Below are 24,896 nucleotides of genomic sequence, written 5' to 3' on the forward strand. Positions count from 1 at the left end.
TCCCCATGCTGTTCCCATGTCTTTTCAGCACTTTATGCATGTGTCACACAGCACATGGCCAGATAAGGTTGTAAAATGTTAAAATGACATTTCCCGGTGAATGCATTTGTCATAGTTGAAAGCAATACAAAAGTGCAAAAACGCATAAAAAATGCTACTTGTGAACATAGCCGAAGGTGTGGAGGAGTATTTTTGTTTTTGGTCATTTATTTTAACTTATACACAAGTCTTTTCCCTGGAAAGGATGTTCCTTAACATATTTCACAGGAAAAAAGTTTCACTTTCGTTTTATTGTGAGCCTGTAAAAGTGGCTTAATACCTCTGACCACGTTGTTGACAGCAGTGACCTGGGGGTCAGAAATGCTTCCTGGGGCGATCCCCATGCTGTCCCCATGTCATTTGAGCACTGTCACTATCGTTTTGGGCACTTGTTAGGCTTTTAAAAGACTGCCGGGGGTGCCACCGCAAAAATGCTCGAGTCTCCCATAGACTAACATTGGGCTCGTTGCTCGGGTCGAGCACCCGAGTATCACGGCGAGCTCGGCCCGAGCTTCGAGCACCCGAGCATTTTAGTGCTCGCTCAACACTACTAAATACCCTTAATTATTTATTATTATTTTTGCACTGTGCGATCTACCCATTTACTTCCAGTTATTTGGGTATTAATGGTTTTTCTCATATATATTGCTCCTCCTTGGTAACCTAAGTGCTTGCTGAACCACTGTTCCATAGGCTTGATTTATCTATGTGTTAATAATCACCTCCAAAATGGCAATGCGCATCAATAGAGATGGGGAGGAGCTATGCGTTCCATTAGACCGACACCTTCACGATGACGCCTATACTCGTCACCGGAAATGATGCCAACGGGAGTAACGTCACCGGAAATGACGTTTATGTGATCCATCTCATTCTTTTTACACTCCAAAGCGAAAGCAGGTCCCATGGAGCGCGCCGCCTACTACACATGGGATTAACAGTGAGTTGCTCAGTCAGCTTAGAGCTGCAGCATGCAGAGTGTTTGTCCAATAATATTGTCAGACTTAAATTATAAATAATCGGTTAACTTAACCATCTGTTGCTTATCCATAATAATCCTTGACAAGTATTTAAGCCCTGCCTTCTAACCATCTCACTGATTCACTTCAAGTTAGTGGAGACAGTCATGGTTTCTAAGGCTAACACAATAGCATAGACCCTTACTGCGCTGTGTTTACATGTCCCCTGATGACTCCTCTGGAAGAAAGGTGTTGGGACACACAGGGAGAGTGCAGGGTTAATAATTGCAGTAACTAGATGTGGACTGCCCTTGTAAGGGCAGGAGCAAAGGGGTCCCAGGTTAGTGCAGACCATATAGGGAATATTTGCAGCATCTGCAGCCATGACTATTCTGCCTGCAACTTATGCTCCTGGAGCTGAACACGTCCTGCCCGCTCTGTCACATTATGAAGGGGATTATAAGCAGTGCCATGGGTTCCTAAAACTGTGCACGCAGCACTATGAATTTTTGGCCCATCAGTTTCCCTCTGATAGAGTTAAGGGGGATTCCTAATGTCCAACATAACAGAAGAGGCCCTAATGTGGCTCAACCCCTTGTCACCTTTGATCTTCAGGCTTTCCCGGTGGCCTTCCGTAAGTTCTTTGATGAGCCGAGTCGTGATTTTTCTGCTGTATCTTCCCTTCTCGATTTCCAGGAACGGACCAGAGAGGCAACACGTGTGAGGAAATAGTCACGTCTAGCTCTGTCCTTCCAGAGACCACTCATTCCCCAGCCTTCTGGGACAGCTGTCTTCTGTGAACCCATGAAAGTCGACCATGTTAGGCTGGCTGAGCAGCAGCCAGAACACCATCGTGTCAAGGGATTGTGCCACTGCTGCGGTTGAGTGGAACATTTCATTCGCTGTTGTCCTGAGAAACCGGAGAAACTCCAAAGCCTAGGATCCGTGGAAGAGATTACCCTAGGTGAGAGTAATACCTCTTGACAGTTGACTCTGACTGTTCCTGTACCATGTGGAGGCTCTCGGTTCGTCAAAACAGTCTACCTCAACTCCGGTTCAGCAGGAGAATTCTTGCAGCAAGCCGTGGTAGATCGGTATCGGTTTCCCATCCGTCGACTCAGCAGCCCATTGATGGTGTCATCTGTTGAACAAAAGGTGCTATCTGTAGCCATTCAAGTAGTTACTGAGCAGGTGGAGCTCCGGATAGGAATATTGCATACGGAGAAGATCACTTTCTATTTGCTGTCTAGTCTGTTACATCCACATCTCTTGGGTCTTCCATGGCTATGGAATGCAGATCCAAGGAGGTGCTTCATTGGGGACAGTCTTGTCATGAAAAGTGTCTGGTTCCTGTACATCCAGTTTGGCCATCAGTGACGCCATCTGCCATCCGGATATGTGCTGATGTCTCCGAAGAAAGGTAAGTGAAGTCGTTACCCCGACACGAGTCGGGCGATTGTTCCAGAGACCTACTCCCGGGATACACACTCCTTCAAGGACGAATCTTCATGGACACCGGTTTGAAAATGGACCCAGAGAGGATATCTTTAATTCTCAAGTGGCAGGTCATGCAATTCAAGGATCATGGTACTGCGCCGCTTCAGTCCGCTCTGAAGATGTCTTGGTGGTGAGAAAAATCCTAGCCTTGAAGAAGGTGAGAGGTGAAATCTTTTTCTAGTGAACTGGAGAGAATGTCGCCTTGAAGAGAGTCTGTGAGTGCCCAAGGAGAGTATTTTTGCCCCACTTCTTCTGTAGATATGCCTTGGAGTCTTGAAGAAGAGGGGGCATAAGGGGGTACTGTTACGCTAGTGGCCGGCATCCCTGCGTGTCTCCTCTCTCTTCTCCCGGTAGGGACACTGACATACACACTGCCCCGGCCGTGCGGCGGTGTCCCTACTTTCTGCTGTACATCCTGTTGCCATGGTTTTATTGGGCCTGCGCACACCGCGGAGGTCTCCCGGCCGCGCGCCTAGTGTGCGCGCATCCTTATTCTTAAAGTGGCAGCAAGCGCACTTTGGAAATGCCTCCAGCGAATAGCTGGGAGACATCAAGTATATAAGATCGGTTGGGAGGTGCCTGAGCAACCCCTGTAGTTTCCTTTCTGTGTGTATGCAACTAGTTTGTTGCCATGTCCCTGTCCTTGAGTTAGTTATTGTTTGATCCTGTACCTGTTTCCTGAAACCGCATTGGTGGTCCATAAACCAGACACCGCATTGGCGATCCCTGAACCTAAATCCGCATCGGCAGTCCCTGAACCGAAATCCGCATCGGCGGTCCCTGAACCGAAATCCGCATTGGCGGTCCCTGAACCGAAATCCTCATCGACTGTCCCTGAACCTGAAACCACCCGCATCGGAGGTCCCTGAACCTGACATCATACCTGAAGCCTGACACCATACCTGCTTTACCTGAACCCTGACACCCCACCTGCGGTACCTAAACCCTGAAGCCGCACCCACAGAACCTAATCCCTGACACCTCTTCTGTGGTACTTGAACCCAGAAGCCGTACCGGCGGAACCGAACCTTGAAGTCGCGCCAGCGGTACCTGTACTCTGAAGCCACACTGGCGGTACCTGATCCATTCTGGCAGTACTAGAACCAGCATCAGTGCCTGTCTTGGTTAGCTTTCCAAAGTCCATACTGTCGAAGCATGTTCCAGTATGCGAATCCTGTCCCGTCAGTGGCTCCAAGTCAGCTTCCATCCTGCCCTGTGAACCAGAACCCGTGTTGTCTGAACAGTGTCCGAATCCTGTTCTACCAGTGACTCTGAGCCCGTGTCAGTGATCCTGATCCCTGCGGTCAGCAGCTGCAATACTGGAGACTACCTTGGAGTGGTACCTAGCGGCTACCTGCAACTCGAGTCTAACTCCACCATCAAGAGTTCTAGCGAACACCAGGTAGCCGCTTAGGTAAGCCCGGATTGGGGGCACAGTGGTTCCATGATCCACGTGTGTGACACAGTTACTGCCAAGTCAAATAAAATAATGGGATGCTTTAGAAGAGGCATAGATGCTCATGGCAAGAACATAGTTTTGCCTCTATACAAGTCACTAGTTCGGCCACACTTAGAATACTGTGTACAATTTTGGTCTCCGGTGTATAAGAAGGATATATCTGAACTAGAGCGGGTGCAGAGAAAAGCAACTACGGTTATTAAAGGAATGAGTGAACTGGAATACCAAGATAGGTTATTGAACTCAGGGTTATTCAGTTTGGAAAAACAAAGACTTAGGGGCAATCTTATAACAATGTATAAATATATGAGGGGACAGTACAGAGATCTTTCTAACAATCTTTTTACACCTAGGTCTGCGAACAGGTCAACAGGGAATCCTCTACGCCTAGAGGAAAGAAGGTTTCATCTTAATCATAGATGCAGATTCTTTACTGTTAGAGCAGTCAGACTATGGAACGCTCTGCCACATGATGTTGTAATGGTTGATTTGCTACAAAAGTTCAAGAAGTGTCTGGATATCTGTCTTGAAAATTTTAACATTACATGTGACGATACAGCATAAAATCTTAATTAGCCAGAGGATTAGATTTGTTAATCCAAGAGAAATACATTACTGTGTTTTATTAGAGATTGCTGGCTGTGTTTTACTAATGTTCTGCTTGCTCGTCAGTTTATGCACACTAATTTAACTTGTGAAGTGTCCAGAACTCCACTAATCTCATTAGTATCTCAGTAGCCTCTAACCATTGTTCAAAAAATCTAGGCACATTGTGTAAAGTGTTGAAAAAAGATCCAACGGAGCCTTCACCACAGGAAGTCTCATATGTAGACCCAGGTGATGCAGTCCACCTGAGAGAGATACCTCCACTTAGCACACTTAGCTTTGGGAGAGGAGGGTGAGAGCAGTTCTGCCTTTCAGGGGGCTGAGCCCAGAGAAACAGAAGGGACATGTGTTTTTGTAGCAGTCACACTTGAAACAGACATTGGAGAAAGACTTTACAAGGAGAATGAGAGACATCCTTCAGGACAGCAGATGGAGTGCATTGCATTACCCAAAGAGACACAGATTTGAATTGTATATGATTCTAGCCTAAGGGTATGGTCCTGACTGGAAAGATTCAGATCTGCTCCATTTTACCAACAGAGAGACCATGGATACATTTTGGGGAGACCAGGAGAGGACGAAGAAGTCACCTGGCCCCATGAATATGTTGCTTGGGGTTGCCAGGAGGGACCCACCGGTCGCCTGCAACCCACAGAGACATTCGGAGAAGCCAGATTGGGACCCACTGGTCATCTGGCTCCAAGAAAAGTCTCGGAGAGGCCAGGTTGGGATCCTCAGGTCTCCTGGCTTTGTACCTCGATGGGCTGCTAGCTTCCTAAGCTTACCGCTACCTTCTATCTGTGGAGGCCTGCCAGAAGCGGTGGGGCCACTGGTTGAGGTAGTCGGCCCTGTAAGTCTCCAAAATTGCAGCTGTTCTATCCCAGGTGGGAGGAGAAGGAAGGGCGAGACTGTGTAATGTTGAACCATTTTGGGTACTTGCCGGGACTATTCTGTGTGTTTATTGTCTGCTTTGTGGTTCAATAAAGTATTGCCACGCTGTTTTACCTGCACCCTGTGTTGTCTGAGTAGCGTTACGCCCACGGAAGACCCCGGGTCTTCACATTACGTATTATGGGTACTAAATTCTATGATGGGGCGTTAATTCAGGGAACTAGTCTGATTGCCGAATGTGGAGTCGGGGAGATATTTTTCCTTAGTATTCGCCTCACTGGGTTTTAGCCTATGGATCAACATGTTAAGTTATAGATTGAACTCGATGGACTTATCTATTGTGTCTGTCTTTCAACCTTTAAGCTATAAATATGATATACAGTACAGACCAAAAGTTTGGACACACCTTCTCATTTAAAGATTTTTCTGTATTTTCATGACTATGAAAATTGTACATTCACACTGGAGCCATCAAAACTATGAATTAACACATGTGGAATTATATACTTAACAAAAAAGTGTGAAACAACTGAAAATATGTCTTATATTCTAGGTTCTTCAAAGTAGCCAGTAGCCACCTTTTGCTTTGATGACTGCTTTGCACACTCTTGGCATTCTCTTGATGAGCTTCAAGAGGTAGTCACCGGAAATGGTTTTCACTTCACATGTGTGCCCTGTCAGGTTTAATAAGTGGGATTTCTTGCCTTATAAATGGGGTTGGGACCATCAGTTGTGTTGTGCAGAAGTCAGGTGGATACACAGCTGATAGTCCTACTGAACAGACTGTTAGCTGATTTTTTCTTGCCATAATACAAATTCTAAGTAAAGAAAAACGAGTGGCCATCATTACTTTAAGAAATGAAGGTCAGTCAATCCGAAAAATTGGGAAAACTTTGAAAGTGTCCCCAAGTGCAGTTGCAAAAACCATCAAGGGCTACAAAGAAACTGGCTCACATGAGGACCGCCCCAGGAAAGGAAGACTAAGAGTCACCTCTGCTTCTGAGGATAAATTTATCCGAGTCACCAGCCTCAGAAATCGCAGGTTAACAGCAGCTCAAATTAGAGATCAGGTCAATGCCACACAGAGTTCTAGCAGCAGACACATCTCTACAACAACTGTTAAGAGGAGACTTTGTGCAGCAGGCCTTCATGGTAAAATAGTTGCTAGGAAACCACTGCTAAGGACAGGCAACAAGCAGAAGAGACAAGTTTGGGCTAAAGAACACAAGAAATGGACATTAGACCAGTGGAAATCTGCTTTGGTCTGATGAGTCCAAATTTGAGATCTTTGGTTCCAAACACCGTGTCTTTGTGCGACGCAGAAAAGGTGAACGGATGTACTCTACATGCCTGGTTCCCACCGTGAAACATGGAGGAGGAGGTGTGATGGTGTGGGGGTGCTTTGCTGGTGACACTGTTGGGGATTTATTCAAAATTGAAGGCATACTGAACCAGCATGGCTACCACAGCATCTTGCAGCGGCATGCTATTCCATCCAGTTTGCGTTTAGTTGGACCATCATTTATTTTTCAACAGGACAATGACCCCAAACACACCTCCAGGCTGTGTAAGCGCTATTTGACCAAGAAGGAGAGTGATGGAGTGCTACGCCAGATGACCTGGCCTCCACAGTCACCAGACCTGAACCCAATCGAGATGGTTTGGGATGAGCTGGACCGCAGAGTGAAGGCAAAAGGGCCAACCCAACAAGTGCTAAGCATCTCTGGGAACTCCTTCAAGATTGTTGGAAGACCATTTCTGGTGACTACCCCTTGAAGCTCATCAAGAGAATGCCAAGAGTGTGCAAAGCAGTCATCAAAGCAAAAGGTGGCTACTGTTATGTTCTGCTACCAGAGCTAAGGAAAGAGAGGAGATCAGTCCCTACGATAGAACTCAGCTTAATCCCTACGATGTAACAGGGAACCTGATCCTGCGATCAGACCTGCTAAAGTCCTAAGCTAGTCTGTACGGAGACCTATAGATGTGGGGAAGGAATCCCTACAAGTACTAAGGACTGGGAGGAATATGGGACACCTCCTAACAGAAATAGTAGCAGACAGACGAACAAACAAAATATATAGAACATAGAGGTCAGTAGACCAAGCAAACTAACAGAGCAAGACACAGAGCACAGGCTAGCTAGAAAGTAGATATACAATGAAGTCCAGCAAAGCCAGAAGGGCGGAGCAGGATTAAATAGGCCAACAAGGTCATGTGACCAGCAAAGGAAGAAAAACCTAAGAGCAAGGTTCTAACAGCTACTTTGAAGAACCTAGAATATAAGACATATTTTCAGTTGTTTCACACTTTTTTGTTAACTATATAATTCCATATGTGTTAATTCATAGTTTTGATGCCTTCAGTGTGAATGTACACTTTTCATAGTCATGAAAATACAGAAAAATCTTTAAATGAGAAGGTGTGTCCAAGCTTTTGGTCTGTACTGTATATATATTTGCACATCTAGAAGAAACAATAAGAGAATAAAGTCCTCACTGCAAATAAATCAATTTTTTTATGTAAAATCCATTTTATTACATAAATATAAGAAAAAAAAACTAAATGTTAGGCATCTGCTCAGCTGTAAAAACCTGTAGATTTTTTTCAACAAGTGATTTGGTATGAAATATAAATAGTAAAAAAATTGTTTTTTCTATAACTGCATCTTGAAAAAATGATATTATTATTATAATTATTTATTTATATAGCACAATTAATTCCACAGTGCTGTACATAAAAAAGGGTTTCATACAAAATACAGATATCACAGTAAAGAGGACCCTTCTCTTGCTGGCTTACATTCTAAAGGATGATGGGGAAGGAAACAATAGGTTGGGGGGTTGCAGTAGCTCTGTAGCTCTGGTGGTGGTGAGGAGGCAGCGGGGTCATTGCAGGTTGTAAACTTTCTTGAAGAGATGGGTATTCAGGTTTCGTCTGAAGGATCCGAATGTGGTGGCAAATCGGACGTATTGAGGCACAGAATTCAAGAGGATGGGGGATATTCAGGAGAAGTCTTAGAGGCAATTGGTTGAGGAACGAATAAGCAGAGAGGTGATGTCAGGACCACAGTGGTAGTTTTGAGTGTCATCAGCATACAGATGGTACTGAAAGCCATGGGACTTTGTGAGTTGTCCCAGGCCAAGGGTATAGATGGAGAAGAGTAGGGGTCTTCGGACGGAACCTTGCGAGACTTCAACAGAGAGAGGGTGGGATGAAGAGGTAGTGTGGAAGTGGGAGATACTAAATGTGCAGTTGGAAAGGTATGAGGATATCCAGAATAGGGCAAGGTCTTTGACACCAAAGGAAGAAAAGGATCTGTAGTAGGAGGCAGTGGTCAACTGTGTAAAAGGCAGAGGACTGGTCTAGAAGGAGGAGAATAGAGAATTGTCTGTTAGCTTTGGCTGTAAGTAATTAGTAATTTTGGTCAGGGCAGTTTCGGTGGAATGGTGGGGATGGAAGCCAGATTGTCTGTTGTCGAAGAGAGAGTTAGATGAGAGCTGAGAGGAAAGTTCAGCGTGAACATGTTACTCAAGGAGTTTGGAGGCAAATGGGAGCAGTGATATGGGGCGCTAGCTGGACAAAGCGTTTGGGTCAAGGGATGGTTTTTTGAGGATGGGCATGATTGTAGCATGTTTGAAATCAGAGGGGATGGTACCAGAAGTTAGTGATAGGTTGAAGAGATGGATTAAGGATGAGATGAGTGTGGGGGTGAGGTTGGGGAGGAGGTGGGATGGGATGGGGTCAAGTGCACAAGTGGTGAGGTTTGATTTGGAGAGGTGATGAGTAAGTTCTCCTTCAGTGATGTTGGAAAGGGAGGTTATGGGGGAAGGGCATTAGTCTGGTAAACAAAGGGGTTGTGGTGGTCAAACAATAAAGGCTTGCCTTGGTTAGTCAATTTTGTTTTTGAAGTGTGTGGCAAAGTCCTTAGCAGAGATAAGGGAGGTCGGAGGGGGCAGCGGAGGGGGCGGAGGAGGGAGTTAAGCGTTGAATGACTGTTCCTGGTTGTAGGATAAGGAAGATACGAGGGTTGTGAAGTAGGTCTGTTTAGCAGAGGTGAGGGCTGATTTGAATGCGAGTGTTGCTTGTTTGAATGCAGTGAAGTCATCTTGCGAATGTGTTTTCTTCCAACACCACTCCACAACCCTGGATGCTTGCCAAAGCATTTTAGTGAGGTTATTGCACCAGGGTTGTCTATTGATTTGTCGCACTCTGCCATGCACAAGAGGGGCAACTGAGTCAACAGCTGATGCGAGAGTGGCATTATAGAAAGCAGTGGCGCTGTCTGTGCCATGGAGTGAGGATATGTATGCCAGTGGTAGAATAGAGTCAGAGAGTGTATATCTAGATGTGCGAGGTTTCTGCTGGGGTGCGCTAGTTGCTGGACATGGATGGCTCGTGAGGAGGACAGAGATGAAAACATGAGTAGATGGTGGTCAGATAGAGGGGAGGGGAGGTTGTGAGGTTAGATAGGGAGCAGAGTTGGGTGAAGATAAGGTCCAATGTATGTCTGTCTATGTGGGTGGCTGAGGAGGACCACTGAGTAAGCCCAAAATATGAGGTAAGCGACATGAGTTTGGAGGCTGCTGACTGGTAAATGTCAGTGTCGATGTTGAAGTCACCCATGATGATGGCGGGAATGTTAGCAGAGAGAAAGTGAAGAAGCCATGTGGAGAAATGGTCAATAAAGGCAGTGACGGGGCTCGGAGGTCGGTATATGATGGCCACTTGGAGGTTGGAGAGAGAACAGATGTGCACAGAGTGGACTTCAAAAGAAGGGAGAATAAGGGAGGGTAGAGGTGGGATTGGGTTGACGGTGCAGTTGGTAGAAAGGAGAAGACCAGCCAGCAGTGAGAAGAAGCAGAGAGAGGGAGAACAGCTGGGAGAAATAGAGTGGCCGGCTTGTTTTATGTTTGAGTAGGATAGAGCTGAGGTTGAGGAGCAGGTCTGCAGATGAGATCAGGTGGGGAGGTAAGAGGGAAGGAGAGATAACTATTTGGTTAGAGGGTGCTGGGGTTTGGGGATAGCGAATGAGAGTGAGGATTAGTGGAGCAAAAACTGTAAGGGCAAATGTAAGCATGGTGAAACAGTATATGTGGGGAAAAAAAGAGAAGCTAAGTACATTTAATAAACGGTTACTCGTACCTTCTGATCACTTCTGGCATATTTCTGCTGCACACTTAAGAGCCACACTTATGGAAACAAACTACTGTCATTGACAGACCTGTATCTCTCAATATATAAAGCTTGAAATGCACATGGAATAGGCCAGGTTTGAGCAGAAGGGAGGAGCCGCAGGGAGACTAGTCACAGAAACACAGGAGGGGATAATTCGGAGACAGGAGCAGCATAAACAGAGACACAGGTTTGAATGGGGTTCAATGAATATGTAGATACATAAATTATATAGCATTATGAATGCATTCTGTTGCAAATATATTACATACATAGTTACATAGTTACATAGTTTATAAGGCTGAAAAAAAGACAAGCGTCCATCCAGTTCAGCCTATTTCTTGTGCACTGCAGCTATTCCGCTATTCCTATCCCATGCGGTATAGGCCAATTTACATCATTGAGGAAAAATTCACTTCCCGACACCAATCTGGCAGTCAGATTAAATCCCTGGATTAATTAACTAAGCATAAGATGTAATTTTATTGTTCTCAAGAAAGGCGTCCAGGCCTCTCTTGAACTCATTAAGTGAGTTGGACATCACCACTTCCTCTCCCAGAGAGTTCCAGAGTCTCACGGCTCTGACCGTAAAGAATCCCCTTCTATGCTGGTGCAGGAACCTCCTTTCCTCCAGACGCATAGTGTGCCCCCTCGTCTTTGTCACCATCCTTGGTATAAACAGGTCATGGGAGAGATCTCTGTACTGCCCCCTGATGTATTTATACATGTTTATGAGGTCTCCCCTAAGCCTTCTCTTTTCCAATGTAAATAGGCCTAATTTTGACAACCTCTCTGGGTATTCTAGTCCCTCCATTCCCTTTATTACCTTAGTCGCCCTCCTTTGCACCCTCTCTAGCTCCAATATGTCTTTCCTGAGCACCGGAGCCCAGAACTGTGCACAATATTCTAAGTGCGGCCTTACCAGCGCTTTATACAGAGGAAGAACAATGTTCTCATCATATGTCCCATCATATGTGAGCAAGGAGTCTGCTATAGATGTTAGTCTCCAGTGTATTGCTTAAGTGTGAGAAATATGAATTATACCTGATTATTATGATGCATACAGACTGTACCTCGTCATCTGCCACTACCGCACTCTAATCAGCATCTCTGTTTATCCATTCCTCCTACAGGTACGTGACCCAACGATCCCATGCCGATTTCTCCCTACCCCTGTTCCTACGTACACATGGTACGTGACCCAACTTTCCCATGCTGATTTCTCCCTACCCCGGTTCCTACATACACATGGTACGTGACCCAACTTTCCCATTCTGATTTCTCCCTACCCCTGTTCCTACATACACATGGTACGTGACCCAACTTTCCCATGCTGATTTCTCCCTACCCTTGTTCCTACATACACATGGTATGTGACCCAACTTTCCCATGCTGATTTCTCCCTACCCCTGCTCCAACATACACATGATATGTTTTTCTACTAACAACCCCTACCCCCCCTGTTATTTATGACCTTGTTTATTCTGCCCTAATATCCAGCATCTGGCTCAGCCTTAGGCTATGTGCCCCCGATGCAGAAATGCTCAGGATTTTTTCCTGAGCGTTTCTGCATCTCCCTGGCAGAAAAAAACGCATGCAGATTGTATATGCGTTTTTCCTGCCAGGGACATGCGGATGTGAAGCGTTCTTCACATGCATTTCCGCATGCGGGTGTCAAGCGCTTTCCAAGCGTTTAGCATCACTTGGAAAGTGCTTGACAACTTGATCACACTATATAAATCCATGCAAACGGCATGGATTTATATAGTTTGACCGTAAAGAATAGTTAAAAATAAAAAAATAAATATATACTTACCTTCCGATGGCCCCCGCAGTCTTGCTTCGCTTCGTCCCGGCTGCCGGCAGATCGCGGCACACTGCACTAGGACTTGCCGTCACATGACTGTGACGTCAGCGCAGGCCCTACAGTCCACCGCGATCTGCCGGCAAGCACAGAGAAGGAGTCGGAAGGTGAGTATATTATTTATTTTTTTATTTTATTCTTTTTTTTCACAGGTTCTATGGTACCTGGGTCCGGAGGAGAGTCTCCTGTCCTCCACACCCGGGTACCATCCGCACATTGAAACGTTTGGATTCCGCATGTACAGATGCAGTGATGCGGAATCCAAGCGTTCCAATGCAAGTCCATGGCGGCGATTACGCTGCGTGTCCGCAAAATTAATGGACATGCTGTGGATTTTTGAGCCCAGCCCCCGCTTCCTCAGTCCCATTAAGAGGAGCTCTATGGAACGTTCGCTCCGTCTGCAACAAACTATCCTACATCCATGATCTTTTCATCACTAACAAACTTCCTTCCTCGGCATCACCGAAACCTGGCTCATCCCCTCTGACACACGGCCTCTCCAGCTGCACTTGCGTATGATGGATTCCACCTTTCCCACACACCCCGCCCTATTGGCAAGCATAGTGGAGGGTTAGGTTTTCTCCCGTCAGATAACTGCTCCTTCACCCAAATCCCACTGCCACCCTCCATTATTCTCCCCTCTTTTGAAGTGCACTGTGTGCGCATCTACATCCCCTCCAACCTCCAACTGGCCATCATTTACCACCCCCCAGGACCAATCATCACCTTCTTAGACCATTTCACCACCTGGCTACTTAATTTTCTTTCCGCTGACATCCCCACTATCATCATGGGCGACTTCAACATCTCCATCGACATTTCCCTCACAGCTGCCTTTAAGCTTCTTTCCCTCACTTCCTCCTTCGGCCTTCCACAGCCACTCACAAAGATGGCCACACTCTTGACCTCATTTTCACCCGCCTGTGTTCCTTATCTAACCTCTCTAACTCACCTCTCCCCCTTTCTGACCACAACTTACTTACATTCTCTACCCTCTCCTCTCCAGGGCCACAATCCTCACTCCACAAACTTGCACACCCTCGCAGAAATCTTAAACACCTTGACCTACATTCACTCTCTGAATCCCTTTTCCCTCTTACAGACGTTAGTTCCTTACATGATGCAGATGTTGCTGTCGCTTTATACAACACCACAACAGCTGCAGGTCTCAATTCTGTCGCCACCCTCACACATACCAAAGCTCGCACAATCAACAGGCAACCCTGGCACACCAGCCTAACCAAATAACTGCGACAGGCCTCCAGAGTTGCTGAGTGTAGATGGAAATGGTCTCATTCTAATGAGCACTTCATCACATTCAAACAGTCCCTCACTACCTTCAAGTCCACACTCACTGCAGCAAAACAAACATACTTCTCATCTCTCATATCCTCCCTGTCTCGCAACTCTAAACAGCTATTCACCACCTTCAATTCTCTCCTCTGTCCCCCAGCACCTCCTCCCTCTCCTCTCATCTGAGCCAAAAACTTTGCCTCATTTTTCAAGCAGAAGATTGATGCCATCAGACAAAGCTTTTGCCTAAAGTCCCCCCAGCCCCTCCTCACACCTACTCAATGATCCTCCTCTAAAACCAGCTTCTCCACCATTACGGAAAATCAACTTTCCTCTTTACTCTCCAAATCACACCTCACCACCTGTGAACTTGACCCAATCCCAAAACTTCTGGAACAATATGTCCACTTTGAACTGTCCTCCCACCTCTCCTCCTGCTCTCTCTTTGACCGCTTCCAATCTGGCTTCCGACCGCACCATTCTACTGAAACTGCCCTGACTAAAATCACCAACGACCTACTAACTGCCAATTCCAAGCGGCAAATCCACTACTCTATCCTCCTCCTCCTAGACCTGTCATCTACCTTCAACATAGTGGACCATTCCCTCTTACTACAGACTCATCTCTTGGCACTACGGACTTGGTCCTATCTTGGATCTCTTCATACCTAACATACAGGACATTCAGTGTCTCCCACTCACACACCACCTCATCTCGTCCCCTATCTGTCGGTGTCTCCCAATGTTCAGTTCTAGGATCCCTTCTCTTCTCCGTCTACACCTTTGGCCTCACTGCTTTCAGTATCACCTCTATGCTGATGACACACAGATCTACCTCTCTGGACCTGGTATCTCCTCCCTTCTAACCAAAATTCCACAATATCTCTCTGCTATTTCATCCTTCTTCTCTGCTAGATTTCTAAAACTTAACATGGATAAAACAGAATTAATTTTTTCCACCATCTCATTCAACTCCCCCAACTGACCTATCTATCAACGTCAATGGCTGTTCACTCTCAAGATTTCTCCCTTGTATCACCCCTACTCTGGAACTCTCTACCCCAACATATCAAACCTTCATAAGGAACCTGAAGACCCACCTCTTCCGACAAGCCTACAACCTGCAGTAATCACTGCGCCACCATATCGCTGCACGACCAGCTCTACCCTCACCTACTATATCCTCACCCATCCCATCCTCACCCATCCCTTGTAGATTGTGAGCCCTCACGGGCAGGGTCCTCGCTCCTTCTGTACCAATCGCCGTCACGTTTTGTTCAAGATTATTGTAATTGTTTTTGTACGTATACCCCCTTTCACATGTAAAGCATCATGTAATAAATAGCGCTATAGTAATATATAATAATAATAATAATATATACCCCAAACCCATGAAAAATATGATTTGTCCAAAATAAAACAAAGCCTCATACAGCCAAGTCATTAAGAAATTAAAAAGTTGTGGCTGCTGATTAGTAAAAAAAAGGCAAAAAAAGGGGTGGGGGGTCATTGTGGCCCTTCCAGGTTCAATCATTAAGGAGTTTAGTAAAAATTCTAATGAGAAATTCAATCTTACCTAGGTCTAAAGGCAGAGTGCAATCTGGTAATTCCTTGTGTTTATCATATGTGCTCTCACCATCTCTTTTCATCTTTGAAAGCCAATAATTTGTTTTATTTCTAATTTTGCTTGCACCTGCAGAAAAAAACATGCTTTAGAACAGGTATGCTGACGTATTTTTTCTGTTATTGTAATTGAAAGCAGCATTTAAATTAAACCGCGGTGAATGATGCAAACTCTGGTCGCTGTAGTTACAGGCAGATGCCACTTACACATCTGACTGGTTAATAAGCCAGCTCCTGAGCTAGCTTCATACATTCTTTGTACATCATAGGTTGTTAAAGGGACTGCACATACATTTTTGCAGTCACTCTATGTGAATGCAGTTTGCTTAATACTGACAGTGTGCAATTTGAGATGTGCTTAGGTGTGGTCATGTGCTGACAAGCTTCTCATCCACTTTACTCAAAAAGAACATTGAGAAAAGCAGGAAAAGTTGCTGGTTGGTATGTGACTGCAAGTATGACGACGGCTCAAGCTGGTACAGAGCAATTGCAGAATTTTATGTGAAGCTCAGAATACCCTTTTAATGTGTGCCAAAAATGTGGACCAAATTGCTGGCATAAAGGAAGTAAACTAATAAAGCCTCCATGCATATTAGGCTATGGACACACTATCAGTATTTAGTCAGTATTTCAGATTATTATTTGTAAGCGGAAACCAAGAGTGGGTCAAAAATGCAGAATTGGTGCACGTGTTTCTATTATACTTTTTCTCTGAATGTTCCACCCCTGATTTTTGCTTACTAATACTGAGGAAAGAAAAATACTGACCGAATACTGATGTGTGACCGCAGCCTTCGACTAAGTTGGGCGATCCCACAAAAATCAGTGGAATCAGCCTACAGTCTGTAGTGTCTGGCAGCCACCTGACTCTACCCTGACAGGTGATGTAGATTTAGAGAAGGATCCAGAGAAATAGCTGTCAGTAACTCACCCACAGCTATCTAATGTGTATAGGGGCCTTTGGACTGGACAGTTAAAGATGCGCCATTTTTATCAAACAGCACAAACCACTATAATATACTTGGCGCAATTTTAAGACTTTCTACGTTTGCATGGTCTAAAAATTAGCATGTGATGACATGCTATTTAAAATTATAACTGGTCCTGGAAAAAAAACAAGCCCTTTTATTACTATATTGAAATAAACTGACATGGCTCTTGAAACACAGTAATAAAGAAACAAAAAAATGGCATTCCACTTAAAGCAAAAAATTTGCTGCATCCTGAAGAGGTTAAAACTATCAATATGTAATTCGGCTGAGAGGTTGTTCCAAACATCTTGGAGAAATAACCACAGATCTTCTGTGGATGTAAGCTTGTGCAAATCCTTCTGTCTTATCATGTAATCCCACACTTGACAATAATGTTGAGATCAGGGCTCTATAGGGCCATATAATCATTTCCAGGATTCCTTGTTCTGTAGATAGTTTTTAATGACATTGGCTGTATGTTTTCGATCATTGTTCTGCTGCAGCATAAAATTGAAGCAAAATGCTTTCCTTATGGTATTGTAATATGAGTATTTCTGAGTAATGCTGTATTTCTCAGCAGTAATCCTTACCAAATCTCCAAATCCATTTGCACAGGACCTGTGCAAATTTATCCACCTTCCAGGTTCCTCAGCGAGGCGTACAGGTGGCGACACGCCAGTGACTCGCCCCCTGGGCCATGGGGCACTCGGATCCGGGCAATAATGGAACGATGGGGGTAGTAGTGGCGAACCGGTCCGTGGCTCAGGGTGGTCAGACCAGTGGTAGTCCCTTTATAAGTTTTAAGTGATGTCCGACTACGCCACCCGTGGATTGCGGTTATTAGGAACCGCCGCTGCAAGGCAGACCGCTGGGGCTGATGATTTATGCAGCTGGGATAGTGTGACTCCCCACGGGAAGAGTGCGGCCCCAGGGCAGTATAATGGAAGATGGGGGTGATGGTGTAGGGCGTCCCAGTACCGTTAGTGCTGGAGGAGCAAGGAGCACGCAGACAACAGGTTGCAGTCCAGGGTCTTTACTAGAACAGGTGAACTGACCCACAAACAGTCCCGGCTAGGAGGGGACCTGGATGTCTGAGAGCAATTGGGAAATTGGCCCTGGTCAGGGTGAGGGTGTAGGCCTACCGTGCTCTCTGCGCTCCTTCTGGCTATCTCCTCGTTATAGGGTAACAGCCCACGATTCCGAGCTCTCCGTGTATTCTCGCCTGTATGGCCTGCAACGTGGGTCCCTTTCTACTCCCGGCCTGGTATGGCTTTGCTGGTCCCTTCTGCTGTGGCAGAGCCTCCGGCCTTCTTAGGCCAAGGAACATACAGTCCCCTGCGGACTGGTTATCTGCTGCAGGACGAGGAATCCTCACAGCCTCAGACACCAAAGTCTGGTAAAATGGAGTCCTTTGTCTGCCAAGACAGGCTCACTTCGCCTCTTGTCTCTGGCTTGTGGCTCTTCTACTGCCACACTTCCTCTTAGAGTGCAATACAACTGTCCCTCACTGCTCTGGGACAACTCTCAATCCTGAGACAGGTCATCCAGTTCTCTCTAACCCTGCCCCCAGTTCCAGCTTTTATAGGGGCAGCCTGCTCCCCCTACTGGCCTGTGACAGGAGGTATTGCATGCTAATGTTCCCCTGACCAGAGAACCTCCCCCTTGCTCTCAGACACAGCTTTATTATATTTGTGGCATCCAGGCCAGGGTGACACACCAGCACAGCAAATCTAAAGACAAGCCTGGGATCCCGGAGGGTCAGGAAAATTGTGCAGCTCCTGTCCATAGTCAGAGAGCACTGACCTGGACCATGGACCATTGTTGCGCGATGCGAGTAGCTCATATTTTTTAACTTAACACTTAATTGATAAAAATAAACTATTAAAATTTCTATTTTTAAAAGCATTCTTACTTTGCATTATTTCTTCACCTGCCTACATCTTTCGCACAATGCTGTATACTAACAAAAAAAAAACTATAGACATCTCTGAGAACATTCTGTGAAAGAGTTCCTGTCAAGCATCTTAGTATTTAAATTGCAAGAAAAAAAAAACAATCTGCAGCACTTTTTGCAGTAAGAATATCAAAACTCCCAGGGAACCCAAAAGTCAATAGGTCTGTAAAAGGTGCATCACATTTTGCAACATCCTCAATGAAACTCATGTCTGGGTTATAAGGCAGGAGCCCCGACGTGAAATCACACCTTGTCACAAGAGAACAGTTGAACAAGTTTACTTGGATTCTTTTGTGAGGAGACACAATGAAAGTTATGAAATCTGTAAAAAGTTCAGCAAAAAGAATAGCAGTTCCTCAACAGTCTGTCTCCTTTTCTCACTTTCCTCAGGAACACCTGCACAGGTGTGGTCGGGAACCTCAGAATTTTATTAAGGCTTAACTCTACCTCACTATTAGTCTAGGGTCACACCACCATATTTCTCTCATCCCAGAGATTGGGACCGATTATGCTAATCACACTTTGATCAAACTCTGATCAGAGTGTGAGCATAGTGTGATCCGATTCTCTCAGACGAGCAGAAGATGGAAAAAAAATTTCTCCATCTTCTCCATTCTGTAAGTCCATAAAAATCGGATTGCACTCAGGCATCAAAGAACACTTTGACTTTTTCTGTGGACTCATTAACTTGCATGGCCAAATGCGATCCAAAAGTCAAATCAGACTCGTGCATGCTGCAATTTTTTTCCAACTATGTCCATGGAAAAAAATGTACATGTACATGGCCCCATAGTATAACATTGGTCCGAGTGTTATCCGATGTTATATCAGGTGACGCGCCCCCTGGGACATATTCCTTTTTGAGGGGAATACCCGGCACCGGATCAGATGGGGGGTTGTAGTCTCCGAGCGGCTGTGACCCGGTCCCGTGCCCAGGGCGTCAAGCTAAGTGTTATGTGGCAGCTTTACAGATGTTACTAAAGTTCTTTTGTGTCGACTACGCCACCCGTTGTGATGCGGTCACTGTGGCCGCCGCTGCTGCAGGGTCCGCTGAGGCTGATGGTGGGTGCGCAGCTTGGTGAGATAACCCCCAACGGGAGGGGTATAGCCTCAGAGGGGACAGGCGCAGAGGATGGGGGTTGTGGTGGTGCGATGCAGCCGGCAATGAAGACAGACTCGGGTTGTGCAGTTAAGGGTGTTTACTTACTGCTGATGTTGTACTGGTCACTCCAGCTGCTAGTGACCACCCGAGCCGTGCTGCGTCCACCAGGTCCTGGATCCGGCCAACCCCCAAACAAGTCCAGAGCGTGGCCCTGAGCTCTCCCTCTGTCCTTTCTTCAGCCGTCCCCACCAGTGATTCACCTAGGTCCAGCTCCCTCGGGCCTTCTTTTGGGACACCCTTGGCCCTGGGTTCCCTGACCCTTCATGTGGTGTGCCTTCGGGGTGAATGTGGTGGGTGACCGTGACAGACACTGCCCACGGTCTCCGGTCTCTGGCTGGGGAATGTCTTTGCCCCCACCAGCTTGGGTTCCGGTACCCTCTTGCTGACTCCTCACCCGGTGCTCTAATTTGGGTTCTTGGGTCCCTTCAGTCTTCCCCCTCTGGGTCTTTCTCTGCTCCACTCTCTCTCTCTCCAGGGCTGCTGTTTCCTTCTCTCTCCTCTCCAACTGACTTGTTCTCAGCGTCTGACCCTGATCTAAGTTGGTGCCCTCCTTATATATCCCTCTATGTGTGAGCTCAGGTGACCAGCACCCAATGAGCTCCTATCACTACCCAGACTGCTCCCCCTATCTGCCCCTACACTACATGGGATGTACCACCCCCCTCCCACTCCAGCCAGGAACAGGCTCGGTTGTACCTGCACATTTCTAAGTGGGAGTACCGTCGGCCTGCTCCTCTGGAATGGGATGTATGTAGTGCATGCAGTCTATCTGAGCTCAGTTCCACACTCCTTCCTTACCCGGGAGTGGAATATCACACCTCTGGGTTGAGGTGCAATACCCCTGTAGCAGCCGAATCCTCAGGGTGCTACACAGGCGGTATTCGGACCAAGATATGGTTGTCGGCACGAGCCCTTGTTTTGTGTGCTGCTGGGTGCTATATGCTGTGTCACTCACAAACAGGATGTATACTACTCACAGGATGTTTGCCACCCTGGATCTGCTTGTGCTGGGTATTATAGTTTAATCAAGCCATGTATCCATGTAGCCTCCGAGTCAACTCCATGCACAGACCACTCTGTCAGGGTTCAACCTAAAGAACTAAACTTCTGAGGAATTAACCTCACCTTCCCTCAATTTCAGAGGGTGGAGGTCACTCTACACTCATGGGCAAGCAGTCATCCTTGCCCAGACATTCACAGAGGTTATCTCCCCACCAAAAACGTAGCCTGGGGTGGCACAGTATAAACGCTAATGTGCAGTTGCTTCATCTACAAATCTCCGGCTACTAAGGATGCAAAGCTCCAACCTTCTGTTTGTGGCCTCTTCTACTGACCCTGAATGGTAAGAAACTAAGCTTTTCTACAACTAGTGATGAGAGAGCACTAAAATGCTCGGGTACTCGTTGGTCGAGTTGAGCAAATTGAAATGCTCAAGTGCTCGATCCGAGCAACGAGCCCAATGTAAGTCTATGGGAAACTCGAGCATTTTACTGGCACATCCCCCACCCCCCGGCGGTCTGCAGAGGGGCTAAAAATTGCCAAAATCGATGGGAACAGTGTTCAAATGACATGGGAACAGCATGGGGAAGACCCCTGGAAGCATCTCTGACTCCCAGGTTACAGCTGTGAACAATGTTGTTAGAGTATTAAGCCACTTTTACGGACTCACAATAAAACATACAAACATGCAAAAACTAAACCAAAATGGATTTTCCTAGGAAAATGTTAAGGAACATCCTTTCCAGGGTAATGACTTGTATCTAAGGTAAAATTAATAACCAAAAACAAAAATGCTCCTTCACACCTTGGGCTATGTTCACATGTAGTGTTTTTTATGCATTTTTGCACTTTTGCATTGCTTTCAACAGTGAAAAATGCATTCACCGGGAAATGTCATTTTAACATTTTACTACCTTATCTGGCCATGTTGTGTGTGAGACATAATCAGACGCATCCTGTTTCATTTATGAAGGAGTGACTCTGAAAGTCACAAAGCCTATTTTTTTAGGGCCATCAGGCGGCCCTTACTATTCTTAAAGGACCAGCAGTTGGCCCTCACAATTCTTAGAGTCCGTCAGCCGGCTATGCTTTGTTGTTCCCATTACTAAAGAGTGGGTCTCCTATACTGTTACTGCGTATGCAGTAAGTGGCAGGGCTGCACAAAATTTGGATGCACCCATAAACCTCTATGAAAATTTGGACGCACCCCAATTCCCCTTTGAAGAGACTTAAAGGAGGGCCTCCTGAAAACAATGTTCCCATTATTAGGAAGTGGGTCTCCCATACTGTTTGCCTATGCAGTGAATCCAAGGGCTGCCAAAAATTTGGACGCACCCCAATACCCCTTTGAAGAGACATAGAGGAGGGCCTTAGTTAAAAAAAATATCCCCATTATAAAGGAATAGGTCTCCTATAGTGGTAATGCCCATGCACTGTCTGCAAGGGCTGCCAAAATTGGGGAAAAAATAGCAACACCAATTTAAAGACACAGAAGTGGGCCTCAGTAACGACATGTTCCCATTAGAAATGAGCGGTTCTGCTATACAGTTATAGGGTATGCAGTGAGTTCAACGGCTGCCAAAATTTAGGAAAAACCCCAAGACCAATTTAAAGACACATAGATGTGGGCCTCAGTAACAACATGTTCCCATTAGAAAGGAGCAGTTCTGCTATACATTTATAGGGTATGTAGTGAGTACAACGGCTGCCAAAATTTGGAGAAAAAAACAATACCAATTTAAAGACACATAGATGTGGGCCTCAGTAACAACATGTTCCCATTAGAAAGGAGCGGTTCTGCTATCAAGCTATAGGGTATTCAGTGAGTACAACGGCTACCAAAATTTAGGAAAAACACCAATACCAATTTAAAGATACATAGAGCTGGGGCTCAGTAACGACATGTTCCCATTAGAAAGGAGAGGTTCTGCTATACAGTTATAGGGCATGCAGTGACTGCAATGGCTGGCAAAAATTTGGACGTGCTCTAATATCCCTTGGAAGAGACGTAGAGGAGGGCCTCATGAAAAAAATGTTCCCATTATTAGGAAGTGGGTCTCCCATACTGTTTGCCTATGCAGTGAATGCAATGGCTGCCAAAAATTGGGAGGCACTTCAAAGCCCCTTGTAAGAGACGTGTATATGGTGAAATGGTACATATGGTGGTGATATGGTGGTGGAGGATGAGGAGGAGGATATGAGCAAATTGACAAAATCAGGAAGCGTATACCCATGTCTGGGTGTGAAGACAAAGGTGAATTGGAATTGAGTTAGACCTCCCAAAAAAAAAGACACTGTATTTGAGTTTATGTTACGCTGCTATCGTTCAGTGGTGTTGAGAAGTCTGGCCCAATCCAGCCCTTGTTCATTTTTATAAGAGTCAGCCTGTCAGCATTTTCAGTTGACAGGCGGATGCGCCTATCAGTTATAATTCCCTGGGCGGCACTAAAAACCCTCTCTGACGAAACGCTAGAGGCAGGGCAATCCAGGACCTCCAAGGCGAAGAGAGCCAGTTCATGCCACGTGTCCAGCTTGGATACACAATAATTACAAGGCACAGAGGAATCACGGAGGATGTTGGTACGGTCGGAAAGGTACTCCTTCAGCATCTTCCCAAACTTTTCCCTCCTTGTGAGACTAACCCGCGCATCAGGGCTTGTGCGATTGTAGAGTCTGAGAAAACTGTCCCAGAACTTTGACAATGTTCCCCTGCCTCTGCTGGATCGGATTTGTGTCTCTCTCGCCTGTATTCCTTGGTTGTCCAACAAACTGTGACTGTTGCCGCCAGCATTTTCAGATGGGAATTTTTTTTAACAATTCCGCAAGAAAGGCCTTTTGGTACTGCCTGTAAGTTGGCGGTGTTCACACCGTGCAGTAACTGAGGCCGTGACCCAAGCAAGTCAAACATAAGCAGCTTTTATTCAGCTCTCACAGGTAAAATATAAAGTCCTCCGGTTCGCAGCCAGGTTAACACAAGTCCAATAACAACGGTTGCCTGGGGCAACGGCCGCGCCGGGCCGCTCAGAGCCTGACAGGTGCAGAGCCTTCCCAGGCATGGGTTCAGCTACTCAGGCCCGCCGAGCTTTCCTGCTATGCTCCTAGCAGGTCCCACACTGAACAACACTAATCCTTAATGCAGGGTTTTTAAAGGACCTGTGGCAAGAGCCACTGGAAAACTCGGGTTGGAGGGAGGAGGCCGCACCACTGCCTTCCTGTAGCCTCCTCCAAGAAATGAAGGCCCTGCCAGGTTTTACTTAATCTGCCTTAGCCAGATAGCCTGACCAGGTCAATGCTCACCTTCATTCCTGCATTGCAGCCGCAGCTGTGTCTGTGACTGCAATGCACTCCAACGGGTTTAATAGGTCTCTGTACACATTCTGGGGGATATATAACATCCCTTGTATACGATCCCAGTCACTGCCTCACATATCCCCCCCTCTGTTCAAACTTGTGGGGTTGAACATTTGTTACCATACAGGGTGCCCTGGACAGGGCATCCGCGTTTGCCTGCGACTTCCCAGCGCGATGTTCTACAGAGAAACTGGAATTTTGCAGTGACAGAAACCACCTGGTGACTCGCACATTCCTCTCCTTGGCGTTCCTCATCCATACCAATGGTGAGTGGTCCGTCACCAAGCGGAACTGACGCCCGAGCAAATAATAACGTAGCGATTCCAAGGCCCACTTAATAGCCAAACACTCCTTCTCCACCACGCTATAGTTTTTCTCTGCAGGGTTAAGCTTTCTACTCGAGTAGGTGACCGGGTGCTCTTCACCATTCACTTTTTGTGACAATACCGCCCCTAGGCCTACCTATGAGGCATCTGTCTGTACAATGAAGGTTTCCTTGAAGTTGGGGCTGATGAGGACCGGCTGTCCACACAGGTCATGGACTGAAATGCTTCTTCCGCCTGAGGGTTCCACCGAACCATTACCGATCTTTTTCCTTTCAAGAGATTGGTCAGGGCCGCCTTTCTCCCAGCAAAATTAGGTATAAACGGGCGGTAATACCCAAGGATGCCAAGGAACGCCCTCATCTGTTTTGTACTTGACGGTTTAGGCCAGTTTTTAATGGCCTCAACTTTATTGATTTTGGGCTTGATAACTCCTCGGCCAATCACGTATCCCAAATATCAGGTTTCCTCTAGCCCTATCGCACATTTTTGGGGGTTTGCCGTTAACCCCATGGCTCTGAGGGAATCTAGCACCGCTTGTACCTGGGATAGGTGAATATGCCAGTCGGTGCTAAAGATGATGATATCATCTAGATACGTGGATGTGTACTCCTGATGGGGCTTGAGCACTATAGCCATCAGCCTCTGGAATGTAACCAGGGCCCCGTGTAACCCAAAAGGTAAGAACACATAGTGATACAGACCCTCTGGAGTTATGAAGGCGGTCTTTTCC

At 46.2% G+C, this 24,896-nt stretch overlaps 1 protein-coding gene across 3 annotated transcripts in view; it reads right to left on the bottom strand.

Moving 5' to 3' along the window:
• LOC141170712 (beta-1,4-galactosyltransferase 1-like) overlaps positions 1-24,896 on the bottom strand; it is a 551,684-nt gene that overhangs the window by 309,997 nt on the left and 216,791 nt on the right. For all 3 annotated transcript variants that reach the window (XM_073655180.1, XM_073655178.1, XM_073655179.1), the window contains one exon: positions 15,357-15,473. In XM_073655180.1, coding sequence (XP_073511281.1) covers positions 15,357-15,473 — 117 coding nt within the window. The remainder of the gene's footprint in view (positions 1-15,356; positions 15,474-24,896) is intronic.

Source organism: Phyllobates terribilis, unplaced genomic scaffold (assembly GCF_046119375.1).
Source record: "Phyllobates terribilis strain yellow unplaced genomic scaffold, ASM4611937v1 Scaffold_1__5_contigs__length_1240528914, whole genome shotgun sequence".
Classification (NCBI taxonomy): Eukaryota; Metazoa; Chordata; class Amphibia; order Anura; family Dendrobatidae; genus Phyllobates; species Phyllobates terribilis.